The sequence below is a fragment of the Cryptomeria japonica genome, chromosome 11 (genome assembly GCF_030272615.1).
Source record: "Cryptomeria japonica chromosome 11, Sugi_1.0, whole genome shotgun sequence".
Taxonomy (NCBI): Eukaryota; Viridiplantae; Streptophyta; class Pinopsida; order Cupressales; family Cupressaceae; genus Cryptomeria; species Cryptomeria japonica.
The window spans coordinates 722,824,262-722,842,313 of record NC_081415.1 but is presented as its reverse complement, the minus strand read 5'-3'; the positions used below and the strand labels follow the sequence as shown (position 1 = coordinate 722,842,313).

Genomic DNA, 18,052 nt, shown 5'->3' with positions numbered 1-18,052 from the left:
CATTCCAGATAGGAAATGGGAAAGTATTTCGATGGACTTCATCACTGGTTTACCACGAGTGCAGGGAAGGGATTGCATCTATGTGGTGGTGGACCGCTTGACGAAGTTCGCTCACTTCTTTGCTATTCCGTCCATTTACACAGCAGCACAGGTGGCAGATCTTTTCTTTAGAGAGATATTCAGGTTACATGGGTTGCCCAGATTCATTGTCAGTGATCGGGATAGTAAGTTTATGAGTGTTTTTTGGCAGGAGTTGTTTAGGTTGTGTGGTACAGATCTTACACCTAACACTAGTTATCATCCGCAGACAGATGGGCAAACAGAGATTGTGAATAAATGGATGGAGGGATATTTGAGGAACTATGTAACTGCACAACAAAAAGCTTGGGTCAAATGGTTGCATATGGGAGAGTATTGTTATAACACCACTTATCATATGTCCATCAGGATGACCCCTTTCATGGCACTCTATGGTTATGATGCACCTAGCTTCATGGATTTAGTTTTGGGGGACAGCAGAGTGCCCAAAGCCAAAAACTTATTGCAGGATAGTCAGGACATCCTGAAAGTGCTCAAGGAGAATATACAGCAGGCCCAGAATCAACAGAAATTGTACACTGATCGGCACCGAATAGAGCGCAGTTTCGAGGTAGGGGATATGGTCTACTTGAGGCTACAACCATATAGACAGTCATCACTCAAGAAGAGCGGAGCTGAAAAGTTGAAGCCTAGATTTTATGGTCCCTACAGGGTGATTCGCAGAGTGGGCGAAGTCGCCTATGAGCTTGAGCTTCCAGAGGGCAGTCGGGTGCACAATGTGTTTCATGTGTCTAGGCTTAAGAAAGCCATTGGTCAGAGTGTAGTGCCTTCTGCAGATTTACCCCCTTTGGATGAGGAGGGGAAGCTTGTGTTAGTACCCGAAGCTATTCTGGATATCAGGGAAAGGACACTCAGGAACAGAATCGTTAAGGAATACTTGGTGAAATGGAGAGACCTGCCAGATGAGGATGCTACATGGGAGAATGAGCAGGTATTGCAACATTCAGGACCGAATTTGCTTGAGGACAAGCAATTTCAAGGGGGGCGGACTGTAATGTCCCCTTTTTAGCGCAACATGATATGGGGTGTCGTTAGCCTATTCTGACATGGTCTCGAAGGCTAACAAGGACATTGATGGGATCCTGAGGTGTTTTGGCCTAGGTGTTTTCGATTTCAGGCCAATCGGTGCTGCTTTGACAGGGTTTCTAGACACTTACTATTTATAGTAAGTTAGTCTCCAAGCAGTGACTTGAAATTTTTAGTGTTTCCCTGGTTGGCATAACTATCAGTAAAAATATTTGAAGGCGACAATGATTTAAAGGGATTATCAACAATGTTTTAAGATTTAACGATAAAGTGTAAAGTTAAATTAAATATTTAACTTTATTGTTATTTTATAAGGTTGGGAATATAAAGTAATGTTTAAAATATTAAAAGTTCCCTTTAATGGTACATTGTGGGAAATAATATTTTATTCTAATTGTATTATCCCACATTTAGGAAATGAAGTGTTTGCATCCAGGGAGAAGATATAAATGGAGGTTGAGAGCTCTCTTTTGGGATATGCTGGGATGAATTAATGTTATGCTGTTGGATTTCGTAGAAATCTGATTATTGGGCTTGGAGGACGGAATCCCTCTTTGCTAGCATTCTCTTCGCTGTTGAAAGACACAGTCAGGAGGATTAATGGTGTTTTCATTCAGGAAACACATTGGGCTTCATTTGGTGCTCTCGCATGATGTTTTACAGGAGTTTGAAAGTGCAGATTTGAAATAGTGTTTTGCTACAGTACCGCGTGAATAGTGATTTGCTACAGTACCGCGTGAACAGTGATTTGCTACAGTACCGCGTGAACAGTGTTTTGCTACAGTACCGCGTGAACAGTGTTTTTGCTACAGTACCGCGTGAACAGTGTTTTGCTACAGTGCTGCGTGAATAGTAAAAATGCTACAGTGCCGTGAATAGTGCAGCTACAGTGCATGAACAGTGTTTTCAGCAGGTTCTATACTTGTGGAGTCCAGGTTTGAATTTGTTTATTATCATATGGTCTGTAATATTCTTCAAATCTGATTTGTATGCTTGGAGTTGGAATTAAATAAATACCATCAGCATTAATCCTCTTGTTTTTGGTATTTGATATGTCTGGTTATTTTTATATTGAATAAACTTTGAAAGCTTTACAATAAATATCAGTTTACCAAATTTATCCTATAGCAAATCAAGAACCAAAAAATCCAGTAGTCAGCGTGCACGCCAACTGTTTGACAAAATTACACTAAGTGAAAAGGACATAAATTTAGTACCGAACAGGGGGTGACCATTACAAATCTCTAGCTTTCCTCTTTGCTGAAAAATTGGGACATATCATTACAATAGTTTGAGAGCCATGGTCAATTGTACGTAACACATGCCATGCTAATCCATGTCCAAGACCTAATGATTTTCCATCAAATGATATGTTGCCTGTATCTAATTTTTGAGTTTTGATGTCAGCTTTTCAAAACATGCAATTTAAGATTCATCAAAGCTTCATGATATCACATTTTTTGGAAAAATTGACAAAATGTGGAGCCTATGACTAGATCATTTCAAGAAATACCATTTTCGGGAATGTAAAAACATTTTATTAACACATAATACATGATAATTTCAAATACACCTGACTGAACTCAGTTCTATATGTTTTTCACTGTGCATTGGCAAAAGTATCTCTGTAACATCAGATTCTGGCACTAGACGGGATGTCCAGATCTATAAAGCCTAGCAAGTAGCAGTGCTTATTGTAATATCATGAAGGGAAGGTATGTTGAAATTATATAAGAGATATTAAACACCATTGGAGGAATGAAGACTGTTGAAATCCCAAGGTTCTTAATGTGAAATGGATGGATGACTTTTTGTCCTAGATCATTAGTATTTAGGAATAGATTGAGAACGTGATCAAGATTCCAATGATCTCTGTCTCCTCAAGCTTGAAACAAGATCTGATTCTGCTTCTATAACAAACATAGCTTCATGCTAACTTATTTCTGTTCTCTCCCATTTCATTCCAAAGCAAAATATTTTTCCCCTGTTTGATTGTAATTCATCTACTATAACCTTTTTGCTAAAAACAATTTATGGATTCAAAGCTGTTCATTCAAGTTTGCAAGTACTAGTGGTACATGGACGACTTGTCTTGTATGTCCTCACCACTCACCATCTTTATTATGTATAGAGGTTGAGGTATGGTGGTTTTATAAGTATTCTTTTATCTGGGTAGTAAGTTACTCTGTTTAGAAAAACAAGATGTGCCCCCGTTTTCCCTACTCTCCCTCCCTCTTTCTCACACACAAATGCATTTACATGTTCCATTTTGTTTATATTCGACGGATTTTGAAGAAAAAGCCTCACCAACAATTGCAAAACTAATAGGAAACTGCGATGGAGGAGTTTTGAAACTATACTCAAGACCATAGCCTCCACATCGGTAGTAATATGTCTTATCAGCATCTAATGGTCCAATCACGGTATGATGAATGTAGCCTGATTTGTAGAGCATATAGGAATATTTAGTTATTTCTCCATTTGCAGATGAAATATAAGCGCCTGGAGATGTTCCATACTCCACTGCTGAAGGCACGTCTTTGGACTGTGTTAGCCATGTGATCCTCATATGATTTTTCCCTACCAAAGAAATATGTACCTGCATTTTTCAAAAAAGAAACAAAAAATAAGTCTTGCAATAATACAATGCAGTACTACAGGAGAACGAAATATAGGATATTTGTACCTTCTAAATTTTCTGCAATTTGGATTTCATTCAGATAGAACCAGGCTCCAATGCCTTAAAGTAGATTTGAAGGTATAAGGAAAATAAAGATCTAAATTCACATTAAATTTTTCAAAACTGTTTATTTCTCTAGAATGTTAAAATGGTGTTTTCCAATTCTTCAGTATTTGATTTAACAGACCTTTGTATATATATGTCTCTGACAAATCTCCAAATTGGTTTTGAAAGAGGCCATCTTTAGTAATAAATACATTAGATATTCTAAAACTGATGTTCATATGCAATTTAGTCATTATATCCAAAGCTAACATGAGTCTTCTACCCAAAATTGAATTTTGAATTTTCTATGATATACTACCATCCAGATGGTGAGAAAAAGACTTTCACAACAATGTTTACTCTTTAGAATATTCAAATTTAAACGAACAAGGAAACTTGTTATCTCAATCTGTCTGTCTTTATTTAGAAAGTCTCGTTGATTGCTCTTATGCTTCAATTCATACTCAAATATTCAGTTTTTTTATAAAATTTATGCTATTCTTTGAATGAAATAGAATCAATTTTATTTTCTTTAATTGTCCAGATTCTAGAGTGAATTGAAATGTTGTGTTCAAATTGTATTTAGATTTTTTTCTGAGACTCCAACAACCAGAAGGCTAATTTATGAAGCAATAATGATAATAGGATAGTTTTGCTACAAATTTCTTTATAGATTTAGTTAGGATTGCTCACAATAAATTTAGATTGCAAAGATGGCTAGAAATTACTCAAAAATTGCAACTAATAGTAGAGTAGTAAACCATAAATTGCTTAGTTGATTGAATTATGGATGCTACTATTGTAATTCCACACCTGTAATTGTGCAGTCTGCTTAATTAATAACAATACTCAAGTAGAAACATATTTTTCTACATATATATACACACACATGTACACTTATTTGAGTGACAGGTCCAGAATTAACCATTGCTAAAAATGAATAGTTTGAAATGCAATTTAGATGGAGACCATAAACAACCACTGTTACAAAATTCAACATGATTTTGTACGATAGACTGTGGCTACAAATTGAAAACTCAAAAATGACTCAAAGTAATTGTATTTTCAAAATTGCTTTAAATATACAATACAGTTGTGATTCTCACATTGATATGTTAAGGGTTGTACCATGGCAATTATAAGACAGAGATTAGCAATGGTACATGTGCATGCATGATGTGTATACATATATAATCATAATACATTGCAGATATAGGAGCATACTAGATGGATATATAATTGATACTTAATTATCAAAAGCGCGTAGCAATGAGGAAACTTATCCTAAAAGCTATGTGTTGATGTGTGTTTTGTGACACCTTACAACACAGAATAAAGTACCAAGTCTCTATCCTCTCTTGAACAAAATCTCCTCAAATGCTAAACTTCATGATCAAACGAGGCGACTCCAAGGTTCCTACCGCGTACAAGCGACTTTATGTGGGATAGACTCAGTGTGTTGATGCGATTGCTGGTATTCCAAGGGGACGTTTATGAACTACAACTGGAACATGAACATCAGATGTATCAATCATGTGATGCTTCTCCTAAACTAATTCAACCTCAAATGAAAAAAAGGACAAAAAGGGGAAAGGGTTTAGAGAATTTATGCTAACTCCCCATTCCTAAGGACAATGGCACTAATGAATGATGCTTTGATAGACAAATCCTTCATTGTAATGTCTGTTTGTCTGGTTGCTTATGGGGTAGGGACAATTATCTGGTAAGCCTTGATCTCAGGATATGACTTTCCTTCGCAATTGATATGAAATATGAAATCTAACTAATGAACTGGTACGTGCCAATAGAGGTTTTCTACTATTTATGATCCGTAGATTCCCCCTTGAGAATGGAATTCGATCTGGATTATATATCTTGTGAGCTAAACAGTTGTACCCCTTGGATATCTTAAGACATGTCTTTCCCATCCATGTCTCTCTATAATAGATCACATCTTTTCAATATGTTTATGGTAAATGGATTATTAAGTTCTCGCATTATTTCATAACAATTCAGCTAGCTATTGCCTTTACTTGTAACCACTCTCTTAGCCAAGAACATTATTTCTTCCTAACCGCAGATTGGAGAATATTGTCTTCATCATCCATAAATAGTTTATTGTTTGTGTAGTATTGCTGCCATATCCTCAGAAAGTATATGGAAAACTAATTATAATTCGATGGTAGGATTTTCTATTATTGATTAATTGCTTGTATGGGTCGCACTGTCTCTCATGCTTACTCTCGGTCTCTTAATGCTTTCATATGGCTATTTTTAATGATTTGCTACATACGGAAGTCTTCACTTAATTGCTCCATACCATTCTTATCACCAATCAATCTTTGTCTTAGTTTTAAGTCTTGCCCACGATTTGTCCATAGTGATCAACACTTATGAGACTTATTCACGATACTTGATGGTTTACGATGATCCCCCTTATGCCATGATCATGTGTCCTCTTAATCAATATTCTTGATATCTTATGATGAGCTCCTTCTACAATGTTATCGCTGCCTTATAATATTACTCTTGCTGACTTCTGTACTACCACATAATAATTTCAGATGTTCTTCTACAGCGGCTGGTTACGTGCTTACAAGGATTGCTTCATCAATAGTAAGCTATCTTTACTTGGTGCGGATATTACTGATTACTATCCTTAATCGCTGATTTGTGGATTACATTGATATCCTTCCTTTGGCTTCCGTTGTTCATTCTTGTCATTAAATTGTATATCTTTTACTTCCTAAATTGGGGACATTACATTCATCAAACTACTTTCTACTTAACCAGAGATAGCTCACAATGCCATAGAAAGAGTGTGATCTCCTAAGGTAGTGAAAGATCTTCATATTGTAAACAATACATTCGAATACCCAATAATGGCACAATTCAAATGAAGTATTCACAATCGAACTTAGCCACAATAATAATTAGGTTCAGGCTAACCATGCAAAACAACTTGCAATCAACAAGGTGTAAATGGTATGAACCAAAGGATTCATCAAATATCATCACACTTCTCCATCATAATCAATGAACCTTATATGAATTTGAGAAGTAACAAGGAACCATGCAAGATGTAGAAATTACACATAGAGATCCACAATGCTTCAATGAAGATTATGTAATAAAATCAACAAGTATTGGCAGCAATTCCTTCCTTCCTCCTCCTACTCTACTCTACATGCTATCTTACTGCTATTAACCTTTACAAATGAGGAGAGCAAGCCATTTTATAGACTTCTCTTTACAAATGAATGGCCAGGATCAAATCCAAACCAATGGCCAAGATTTTACAATAAAACCCTAATTAGGGTTAGTTACAACTAACTTCCTCTCGGCCCATGAGATAATTACATTAATTGTTGGCAATTGACACTCATCCGGTGGATATCGATGCTTGATTAATGGTTTAGGGTTGTCATTGATCGCAACCCTCCTTGGAAATCCTATCCGGTAATCATGGATTTTGATATCCGGAAGTGAATGTGATCTGGTGACAGACAACCGGTATTTCAGGTTGAGCGGAGCAGTTTTGATCCGGAAGCTTTCCGGTGATTGCAGTGGTAAGATTCGTTCATGGGATGATAGGGCCGACGTATAGAAATCATTTTATCATCATTTGGGTGATCCGCGTGTGTTTTGATGATCCGGTTTAAGCCGACTCATGTTTAAACGTTACATTACAGGTTGACTTGATAAATGTTTTGTTTGTGGTTGCAGATATATAAGACCGATATAGAAGATATTTTTGAGGTATGGTATGAAGCAATATGAGCGAGTAATGATCGAGAATCCCTTTTGGCGCAGTTTCACATGTGCATTCTTGATCTGGTAGCTGACTGAGACAGAAAACAGAGCAAAGTTGCAGAGTAGATACAGTCAGAGTTATTACACTTAACCGGAACTCGTCCAGGCATTGTTTGATGCTATTTTGGAGTTCAACAATTGTAATTCATCATTGTAAAAGATTTGTAAGGCAGTGAGCCTTTCAGGGTTGCAGCCCTTATTGTAATTGGGTTGTAAGCTCTAGGCAGTGTGCCTGAATGCTAGTGCATTCCCCTTTTGTAATATTGTTTTGCTACTGGCCATAGTAGAATAATATTGTGGGTTCAAATCCCACCGTGGTTTTTCGCATTTGGGTTTCCACATAAAAATCCTAGTGTTATGATTTTGTGGCTGATTATCTTGTGTTTTTGCATCTTACTTTCTTACATATGCTTCTGGTGGTTTGAGATTAAGTCAGAAAATTTGTTTGTCAGTAGATCACTAATTCACCCCCCTCTCAGTGATCCTCGATTCCAACAATTGGTATCAGAGCCTAGTTCCTCTAAGGAAGCCTAACTGCTTGAGGAAGGTCCGGGAGATTGAATCAATGGATTCTGGTTTGCAGAGACAGCTTTGTGTGGCTCTTGAGGATCTTGATGCAACAAGAAATGAGATAAGTTCCTTAAGGAGAAATTTGAATGCAGTTGAAGACTTCATTAATGATTTGAAAGATCAAGTGAACACTTCAAGAGATAAGAGGAAAGAGCTGATGGACAAGTTGAAGGAGAAAGAAGAACAAAGCATGGAAAAGCAGGACAAGGCTGATGAATGTGATAAGCTTGCTAGAGAGAATGTTGTATTGAAAAATGAGATGCAATCCATTGTGATGAAGCTGACTAAGGAGATTGAAGACCAGAAGAAGAATGAAGAAAATTTGACTCAATCATTGAAAGACAGATCAGATGAATGCTTCAAAATTACCTATGAGAATGATCAATTGAAGCTTGAATTGACACAATCAAGAAACAATGGTCAAGAACTTGAGAGACAGATTGTTGCCCTAAGAGATGAACTTGCTATTGCAAATGAATATAAAGACAAATTCGATGCTAGCTCAACAAGGCTTGATGAGATGCTGGAAAGTCAGAGACATGGAAAGGACGTGAGAGGACTTGGATTTGAGAAGGGAGAATCCTCCAGATCTGGACAAGGCAATGCAAAACCTAATCATAAGAAGAGCAAGAACCCTCCAGTAAGACAGCCTAATGCCTATAAATTCAATGGTAGATGTTTTACTTGCAATAAATTTGGTCATATGGCAAATCAATGCAGAACTAGGATGAATAACGGAATGAACAATATGAACAATGGTCCTACCTTTACCGGTCAGTGTTTCATATGCAATAATTTTGGTCACAAGTCAAATATGTGCAAAGCAGTAATGAACGATTTTCAGAACAAGAGATGTTATGCTTGTGGAATGTTTGGACATATCTCTAACCAATGCAGGATGAGACCAAATCAGAATAATTTCAGACCTATGCAGAGAAGTGTTGTTTGCCATGCATGCGACAAGCCTGGTCACAATGCTAAGTACTGCAGAAGCAAGAATAATGGTCCGGTAAACAAAGGCAAATCAAATGAGAAAGGAAAGGCAAAGGTAGAAGCGATTAGAGACAAGCATGAGAAGATGTGGGTCAGAAAAGATGAATCCAAGGCGGATAGTGGATCTGCACCTGAATCCGGTGCAGGATCATCATCTGGTAACTAAGGCTTTTGACCTTAGGGGGTGGCATTTTCATACAAAATCTTGCAGAACCCCCTGGAGAGATCTGTGATCGATCATGGTTGATTGCAGATGATTATCCGAAATTATTTATATCAATCTTGGAATCCGGTTGAATGGTTTATGCAGAATAGGGCATCCAGTTGAACCTTATCAGTGCATTTATGTCAACTTAAAATTAGGGTTTGCGAGGTTAAAAAGGGAAAATATGAATCATTTCTCACTTTGCGAGCTATGAGTTGAAGCAGCAAAGCAAGGCGAAATAGTTTCCAAGGCGATCAAAAACTGAGGCGATCCGACAAAGATTATTGTGCATCCGTCAGGAACGAGTTATTTACAGAAGCATATTTTGAACCCTAAATTTCTCAAAGTGGCATCTTCTTCTGATAATACACCTTTGGTAGTTGAGATTTTTGAAAGAGCAAGGCCACAATTCAAGAAACATCCATTTAAGTCAGTTGAGGACAATCCGAACGGTGCTTTCTCATCCGTACCATATGGAGTTTTGCATGTTGATGATGTGAGAGCTTATATTCACTGCAACATTGAGGAGACCGGAAATGAGGCGATCCTAGCACTCTATAACAGACACCTCCAGGACAAAGATGGAAATCTCAAACCGGAATATGCACAGTTGCAGAGGAAGGGTTTCACGCAATTTGTTCATTTCCCGCTATCTGATGAAGGCGAGTGGGTAAGATACATTATGAGTTGTGTGCACGATGAGTTTATCTAGTTGGACAAACCATACAAAATAACCAAGCAATCCATTCATGCAATCATTTGCCTGAATCAAATCGGTGACAAACCTAATTTGAGGAAGGTAACGAACCCTACTATCACAAAGCTAACCGGTGGGCAATTTGATAACAAATCTATGACAACTAATGATATATTGGAACATGATGTGAGATTTGCCTCTATGATCATCGGATATAAAGTTTACCAATCTAGCAGGCTGAATTTTGTCTCTGGTACAACAATTTATGCAGCATATCAAATGGTGAAGGAGGATATGCAATATGATCTATGTTCTGTCCTTCTTGAAGAGCTTCTCAGCAATTTGAAGAAGATTAAATCAGATAAGAAGAATGTTTTTAAATTCGGTTTTCTAATCATTTGTCTTGCACTTTATTTTATGAATGAGATTCCCAAAATAGGGAGAGTGCAATGGGCTTATGACTTACTGGTGGCAACTCAGATCAAACAAGGTCTACAGAGACTGGGTAACAGGGAGAATCAGACTGCTGCCTTGTGGAGATTTTTCAAAATCTTCCAAGGAAAAATGAAGGATAGGGAAAGGATTCCAAAGCAAGTGGTGGAGAAGTATGAAAACTCTATCTACTTCATGGTCGACAAGGACCAATGCCACATGGAGGCAGTAGAGCCCAGAACTATATGGATTTTGCCAATGGGATATGAAATTGATGCGCAAACACTTGAGGTCTATGCTCAACACCTTCTGACCAAACCGATGGATCCAAATGAACCAAGATTTGGCACCTTCAAGGAGAAAGATATGGAGCTTCACAAGAAGTTCACCCAGCCGGCAAGAAAGAGAAAAGTATCCAAAATGGTTGAAGAAGTGGTTGTGCAGATGGGATTCACTAGAGAAGCAGTCAAGCAAGCGAGAGAGAAGGCGGCACAAATGGAAGCTAAGGAGTCAAAGAAGCCTAAGGCTGAACCGGTTCCCTCCAAAGAAAAGTCTAAGGAGACCAAGTCTGCCCCTACTCCAGTAAAGCCTTCTACAGGTCAAAACTCATCTAGCAAAGGAGTTCTGAAGTAGAAGGAGAAACCAAAGAGGACTTATGTTGTTGTTGTTGCATCTGACACTAAAACAGATGAAGAAGCAGTGAAAGCAAAATTTGTTAGAATAGAAAGGAACCACAGTCCGGTGGAGTTCAACAGAGCAAGAAGACTAAATCTAAACCTAGTCTAACCGGAAGACCTAAGAGAGGAAGAAAGCTTAGGACCGAGCTTGATGAAGACCTTGAATCCGGTAATGTGCAAGGTAAATATACCTTTGATCCCCCACTGACAACAGAGCAATTGATTGATGAAATAATTGTTGATGGTAACCTGAAAAACATTGGAGCATATTATGAAAATCTTGTTGAGGTTGATCAAAGGAAGATTGAGGAAGCTGTTGTTTTGCACCTATACAACTTCAACAATTCCTTGATTGAATTGGAACATAGCATCCCAAAGGATCTATACAACATTCTTGATGCTAGGAGGTTGACCACCAGCAGAGTAGATACAAGAGATGAAAGAGCGTGAATTGATAAATGTCTGCACTTGTATCTCTCAAGAAGAAGCACATAATAGACTCATTGAGGAAGCCAATAAAAAGGAATTTAGGAGCAGGAATAGGGTAAACAGGCTAATGATTGGCAGGGTTGAAGAAGTAAGAAAAGAAATCGAAGATATATGGAAAAGGATCATAAAGAACAACCCTTTGTATAATGATGCCACTCAAAAGGAAGACACTTCCCATTCGGAAGTACAGGCAGGTGTCCCAGATGACGAGAAAGATGAAACTTAGACTGAGACACATCAGGTAGATCAGCAAAATGTAACTCTTGTTGCCGAGATCAGTGAGAATCCTCTGGTGGAAGGGAAAATTGGAGAAGTTCTTGAGATTCCAAAGGATAATACTGCACCAAGTGGTGACACTGGTGCACAGGATAAGGGAATATTGGAGAAGTTCTTGAGATTCCAAAGGATAATACTGCACCAAGTGGTGACACTGGTGCACAGGATAAAGGGTATGATGCTGAGGAAGAGGAACCGGAGAAGACAACGGTGCAGGACAAGGGAAAAGAGGTGGATAAAGGAAAGAAAATTGTTGATACTTCGGCAATTGACACTCCAAAGGACAAAGGGAAAAAGTTCCTACCTCAAATTTCAATTAATCTTGATGGCCCTTTGGATATTAGGCAGATGTCTCTAGCTGAAAAGCTGATGGTTGCAGCCGCAGTTCAGGCCCAAGCCAGTCAAGACCTGGTTAAGTCTGAAAATGAAGACAAAAAACTTACTCAGATGTCTATTGATGTTTTGCAAAAGGTGGTACCGAACTTGCAACTAGATCCCAATTCTAATCCCTCCAGTAAATTATTGCAGTTGATAAATAATGTAAATACCAAATTTGAATCATTGGAGAAGTCCACCACCAAGCGAGTATCAGATAGATTTAAGGAGGTTCGTATGCAGACATTCTGGAAGATGATAGAGGATGACAGAGTGAGATTAAACAAGGGTCTACAAACAATCTCAGAGGCACTGACTAAAGGTGATAAGATATACAAGTCTTGTCTTATTTTGCCCAAATTCACAGTTGATATAGACAAGCAGATTGGTATTTGTCAAGGCAAGCTAGCTGGAATTTCACAGTCATTTGACTCAAATGTAGCCCTAACCAGCAGCATAGGAGGGCAAGTAATGGATCTAAATGATCAAATCTCGAGCCTTTATAAAGATAAAGACAGAATTTTGAGGAGAGTTGGTGAACTCCGGAACCTGATTGCCCCCCGGATGGACACCATGCTAAGTAATAAAGTAGATTGTATGAAGGCTATGGCACAACCTTTTTTGACTCAATTGAAGGATGTGGAGATTCATGCCTATGTTTTCAGTGCCTTCATCACAGTTTTGGATAACTTGAAGACTGGGTGGGATACCCACTTAGGATTTTTGAAGTCCATTTTTGCTGACATCTTCAAGTATGTATAAAGTGTCCGGTAGCTATCCTTGTACATAAGTTTTTGGACAGCACCCCTACTTTGACATTGTTGTCAAAGGGGGAGAGTAGAGTGAAAAATGTACAGAAGGGTACAAGTTTTGGGTTGATACAAGTTTTTGAGATTTTGGTCTAAGGGGGAGCCTTAGAAATTTTGATCCAGTGTAAAGGTTTCAAAACTTAGTCATTTTTCACGAGTATTGCCATCAATGCCAAAGGGGGAGATTGTTGACAATTGACACTCATCCGTTGGATATCGAGGCTTGATTAATGGTTTAGGGTTGTCATTGATGGCAACTCTCCTTGGAAATCCTATCCAATAATCACGGATTTTGATATCCGGAAGTGAACGTGATCTGGTGACAGACAACCGATATTTCAGGTTGAGCAGAGCAGTTTTGATCCGAAAGCTTTCCAGTGATTGTGGTGGTAAGATTCGTTCATGGGATGATAGGGCCGATTTATAGAAATCATTTTATCATCATTTGGGTGATCCGCATGTGTTTTGATGAACCAGTTCAAGCCGGCTCATGTTTACACGTTACATTACAGGTCGACTTGATAAATGTTTTGTTTGTGGTTGCGGATATATAAGACTGATATAGATCTTTTTGAGGTATGGTATGAAACAATATGAGCGAGTAGTGATCGAGAATCCCTTTTGGCACAGTTTCACGTGCGCATTCTTGATCCGGTAGCTAACTGAGACAGAAAACAGAGCAAAGTTGCATAGCAGATATAGTCAAAGTTATTGCAATTAACCGGAACTCATCCAAGCATTGTTTGATGCTATTTTGGAGTTCAACAATTGTAATTCATCATTGTAAAAGATTTGTAAGGCAGTGAGCCTTCCGGGGTTGCATCCCTTATTGTAATTGAGTTGTAAGCTCTAGGCAGTGTGCCTGAATGCTAGTGCATTCCCCTTTTGTAATATTGTTTTGCTACTGGCCATAGTAGAATAATATTGTGGGTTCAAATCCCACTGTGGTTTTTCCCATTTGGGTTTCCACGTAAAAATCCTGGTGTTATGATGTTTTTGCATCTTACTTTCTTACATATGGTTCTGGTGGTTTGAGATTTAGTCAGAAAATTTGTTTGCCAGTAGATCACTGATTCACCACCCCACCCCCCCCAGTGATCCTTGATTCCAACAAAGTCTATCCTTGCATGATTTAACCTTCCTGAATGTCTTGATTTCCTTGATCTTCAACATCTTAATGTTGCCACTTGGTGTAACTCAATCCTCCATGTGATTGTTCTATTCTTCATTGTTGAGTCTATCATGATGTAGATGCACTACTATGGTAAAAAGTCCTCCACTCTATGGTTCACCTTCCTTATTCCCTACTTCTCCCATGCATTGAACCTTATATCAGACCTGGGATGAACGAATTAGCCTTACATCTCATTCCCTTCAATTCTGGAAATCAAGAAGTGTAAATTTCTGAGTCTGATTGCATTTATTTATAGTCTGATTATGATCACACTTGTCCAAAATTCACACCTATGCCCACTCCAGTTTGCCAAAGTCTGCTCTGCTGATCTGCTGGCAAAATTCGCTAGGAATAGGAATTCACTTTGATGTTTGAATGAGGCAATTGATCTTTATTTTATAGAGTCCTAAAATTGAATTCACATCCACTCTTGTCCAAGCCGACCTAGGATTTATTAATCACATATTTTACCAATAAAACATTTATTCCTTCCCAATTAGGGCCGACTCAGGCCACATTTCCTTCTTTAGGCAAGTTTTAGAAGGGTGCAAGGACATGTTTGAGCGCATTTAAGGATAAGTTTGAGCGTTGATAGAATACATCCAAGGACATAAAACAAGTCGGCTTAGGCACTTGATTTGTTTTTTGTTACGTTTTGCAACCTTTTTATAAGTTTGAAGGGTTTTATTACTTTCACCCTAGGTCAGCTACATGTAATCCTCCCCCTTGAATACATATAAATGTAAGGTGATTCAATCTCCATTCACCACAATTTGCTCACCAAAATCATATTCTTCTCTGCCTTAGCGAATTAGGGCTTTGCTTCTATGAGTTGTAATTTTAGTTCCGCCTTTAGGGTGCAAATTAGGTCTACCTGGGCAAATTTCTGCCCTGCTACCAGAATTTTGTGGATTTTGCAACTTCGTGGATTTTACTAGATCGTGGATTCCTTGAGGTCGTGGATAAAACTTGATCAACATCAAATTTTCAAGTCATGGATTTTGAGGCATCATGGACAAAATGACTAACCCTCACCAAAATCGTGGATTTAGGCTAATCATGGAAAAATGACACTCTTCACAAGAATCTCAAGGATTTTAATGACTTGCATTTTACTTGATCTTCTCTATCATTCTTGCTCTTCCTTCTTGAAGAGGGTTTCTTGATGAGGATTCCATCATTGAGGTGCATTTATGCTCTTTCCTTTCATCATCCAACCTTGTCCTCCTTTCATTCACTCTCACAACACTTTTTGGTTCATCATTCCCTTGATCATTTCTCACCCTTCATTCTTGAACTTGCTTCACTTAGGTGTTCATTTGCTCAAACATGGAATATTTCACTTATCTCCACAAGGTCATGGATTTGAGCAATTCATGGATAAATCTTGCCTTATTACCAAAAGTCATGGATTTTGAGAGGTGAAGGACAAATTGAATGCATAGTCACAAAGTCGTGGATTTGCTAAGGTTGTGGATTCTTGATAGCCAAGGACAAATGTTGATCTCCCACCCTCAAATTGTGGATTTCTTGAGGTCATGGACAATAAGAGGTTGCAAATTCCTTAACCTCATTGATAAATTCATTCACCTTTCTCCAAGTCATGGATAGCATTGATTACTTCATCGTTTACTTATTTTCATCATCAAAAGCATTTTGTTTGCAAATTTAAAGGCTCAAGGGCAAATTTAATCATTGCAACCCTCACTCAACATAATCTTCAAGACCTCCATGGCATGGATTTCTTGCACTCAAGGACAAGTTTGCACTTCAGCATTAGATCGTGGATTTGCTTAGGTCATGGATTTGCTTGAGTTGTGGATTTCTTGAGGTTGTGGATTCCTCAAGGTCATGGATTCCTTCACCTCATGGAGAAATTCGATCTCTACCTCAAGTCAAGGAAAGAGTTGATCACTTCCTCTCCAACTCATTGATTTCGCCAAGTGAAAAAAGTTGTTGCAAGGTTGATTGGAGGTGATCTCTCCTTGTCGAAACCATTCTAAGCATTAAGTCACCAAACTTATGTATTTCACCCAACCTTTTGAAGGATTGATCACCTCCTCTTAGGCATCAAGTCACTGAATTCGTGGATTTGTGAAGGTCATGGATAGATTGATCATTCCACCTCTCACCTCTCTTGAGCATTGAGCCTTTCAAGTCATGGATTTGAGCAAGCTATCGACAAATTTCTTCACCTCACCTCAAGGTCATGGATTTCACCCAGTCGTGGATTTCTCCACTTCATGGAATTTTTTGTTTCATCCACACTTATCTTTTTCTTGAAATCCACCTTTAAGAATGCTTCACATTCCTTGATTGATTGCTCCACTTAAACTCTATATGATCATGACTTCATTGAGTTCATTACTTGACAACCTTGCAACATTGACAATGTTGACAACTTTCCTAACTTGACAACACCATTTTACACTTTTCACTATCACAACTCTAAAACTCAGTCCTATCGCTCCACCATGGACTCCAAACATGAAACATGACTCCTTGACTTGACTACCCTCTGACAATCAAGGCATTGCATCTTCTCACAAACAAAAGGCTAAAGACACAAAAATTATTGCCAAACTAGGTGACTAAGCTAAAACAACTATGCTATCAAGCAAAAAGTAGGGGTCCCCATTTGCAATGGGGCGATGTGTGAAAATGTCACAACACTGTTATTGAGCAAATATCATATCTGCATAATTATAACCAAAAATGCCCAATCCATGTTAATGAAGATGTATGGACGCTTTGCCTGGTGGTTTTATACACCAGTCATACAGCTCTCCTTATACTTATCATCACTAGTGCCTCTAATCAACTTATGTTATCCGTTCTCCCCTTGCAAATGTTAGGACTAAGGTGTCATCTACCTTGTAAATCCTATGCCATATTGCATGTTTCCTACATCCTAGGAAAGTGTCCTTAGGCATTTAGGGTATATTGGGAAAATAATTTGTAATATTTTATTCTCACCATAGATGACATACTCGCCGAAAACTCGGCGAGTGACAAAAACTCGCCGAGTTTTTGGGCCTGGCGAGTAGTAATGACTTCTACTCGCCAGGAAACTTGCCGAGTTTTTGGCAAAAACTCGCCAAGTTTTTGACGAGTTTTTGCCAACCGAGTTTTTGAAAAAAACTCGCCCGTGTTTCCAATACAGCCGAAAACGGCTTAAAAATTCATTTGTTTTTTGTTTTCCAATTATGTTTTGGGCTGAGAAGGGGGAAACTCATTTGGAAGGCTTGGAAGGTGATTTGGGGTGGTTATTGAGTGATTCCAAGTGGATTTGAAGGGGATTTGAAGGGAAAATCAAATTCCAAGTAAGTTTTTTATTTTTTTTTTCTATGCTTTTTTAAAACAATTTGTTTATTTTTTGTTGCATTTAGATTGATTACAAATGATTCCTAGGTAGTCTAAATCATTTCTAAGTTATTTACACAAGATTTAACACAATTCTTGTTGAATTTTCACAATTTTTTTGAAGAATTTAGTTTTCAAAAAAAAATTCAAACCCTACTTTTTTTTAAAAAAAACTTCGAATGATGTCTAAATTTATTTAAACTAATGTAGATAGTTTGCTTAGTGCTAAATTGTTTAACTAAAATGTTAATTTTTTTTTGCACTTTGTATGTGTAGGTTAAGTAAGCATTAATCATGGCAAGGGAGCAATGGCCACTAGATCCATGCCC

The 18,052-nt window shown here is 38.0% G+C and overlaps 1 protein-coding gene across 2 annotated transcripts in view; it reads right to left on the bottom strand.

Annotated features, from left to right (window-relative positions):
* LOC131061261 (purple acid phosphatase 18) overlaps window positions 1–18,052 on the bottom strand; it is a 49,536-nt gene that overhangs the window by 19,081 nt on the left and 12,403 nt on the right. For both annotated transcript variants that reach the window (XM_057994830.2, XM_057994831.2), the window contains exon 2: window positions 3,433–3,724. In XM_057994830.2, the coding sequence (XP_057850813.1) occupies window positions 3,433–3,724 (292 nt within the window). The remainder of the gene's footprint in view (window positions 1–3,432; window positions 3,725–18,052) is intronic.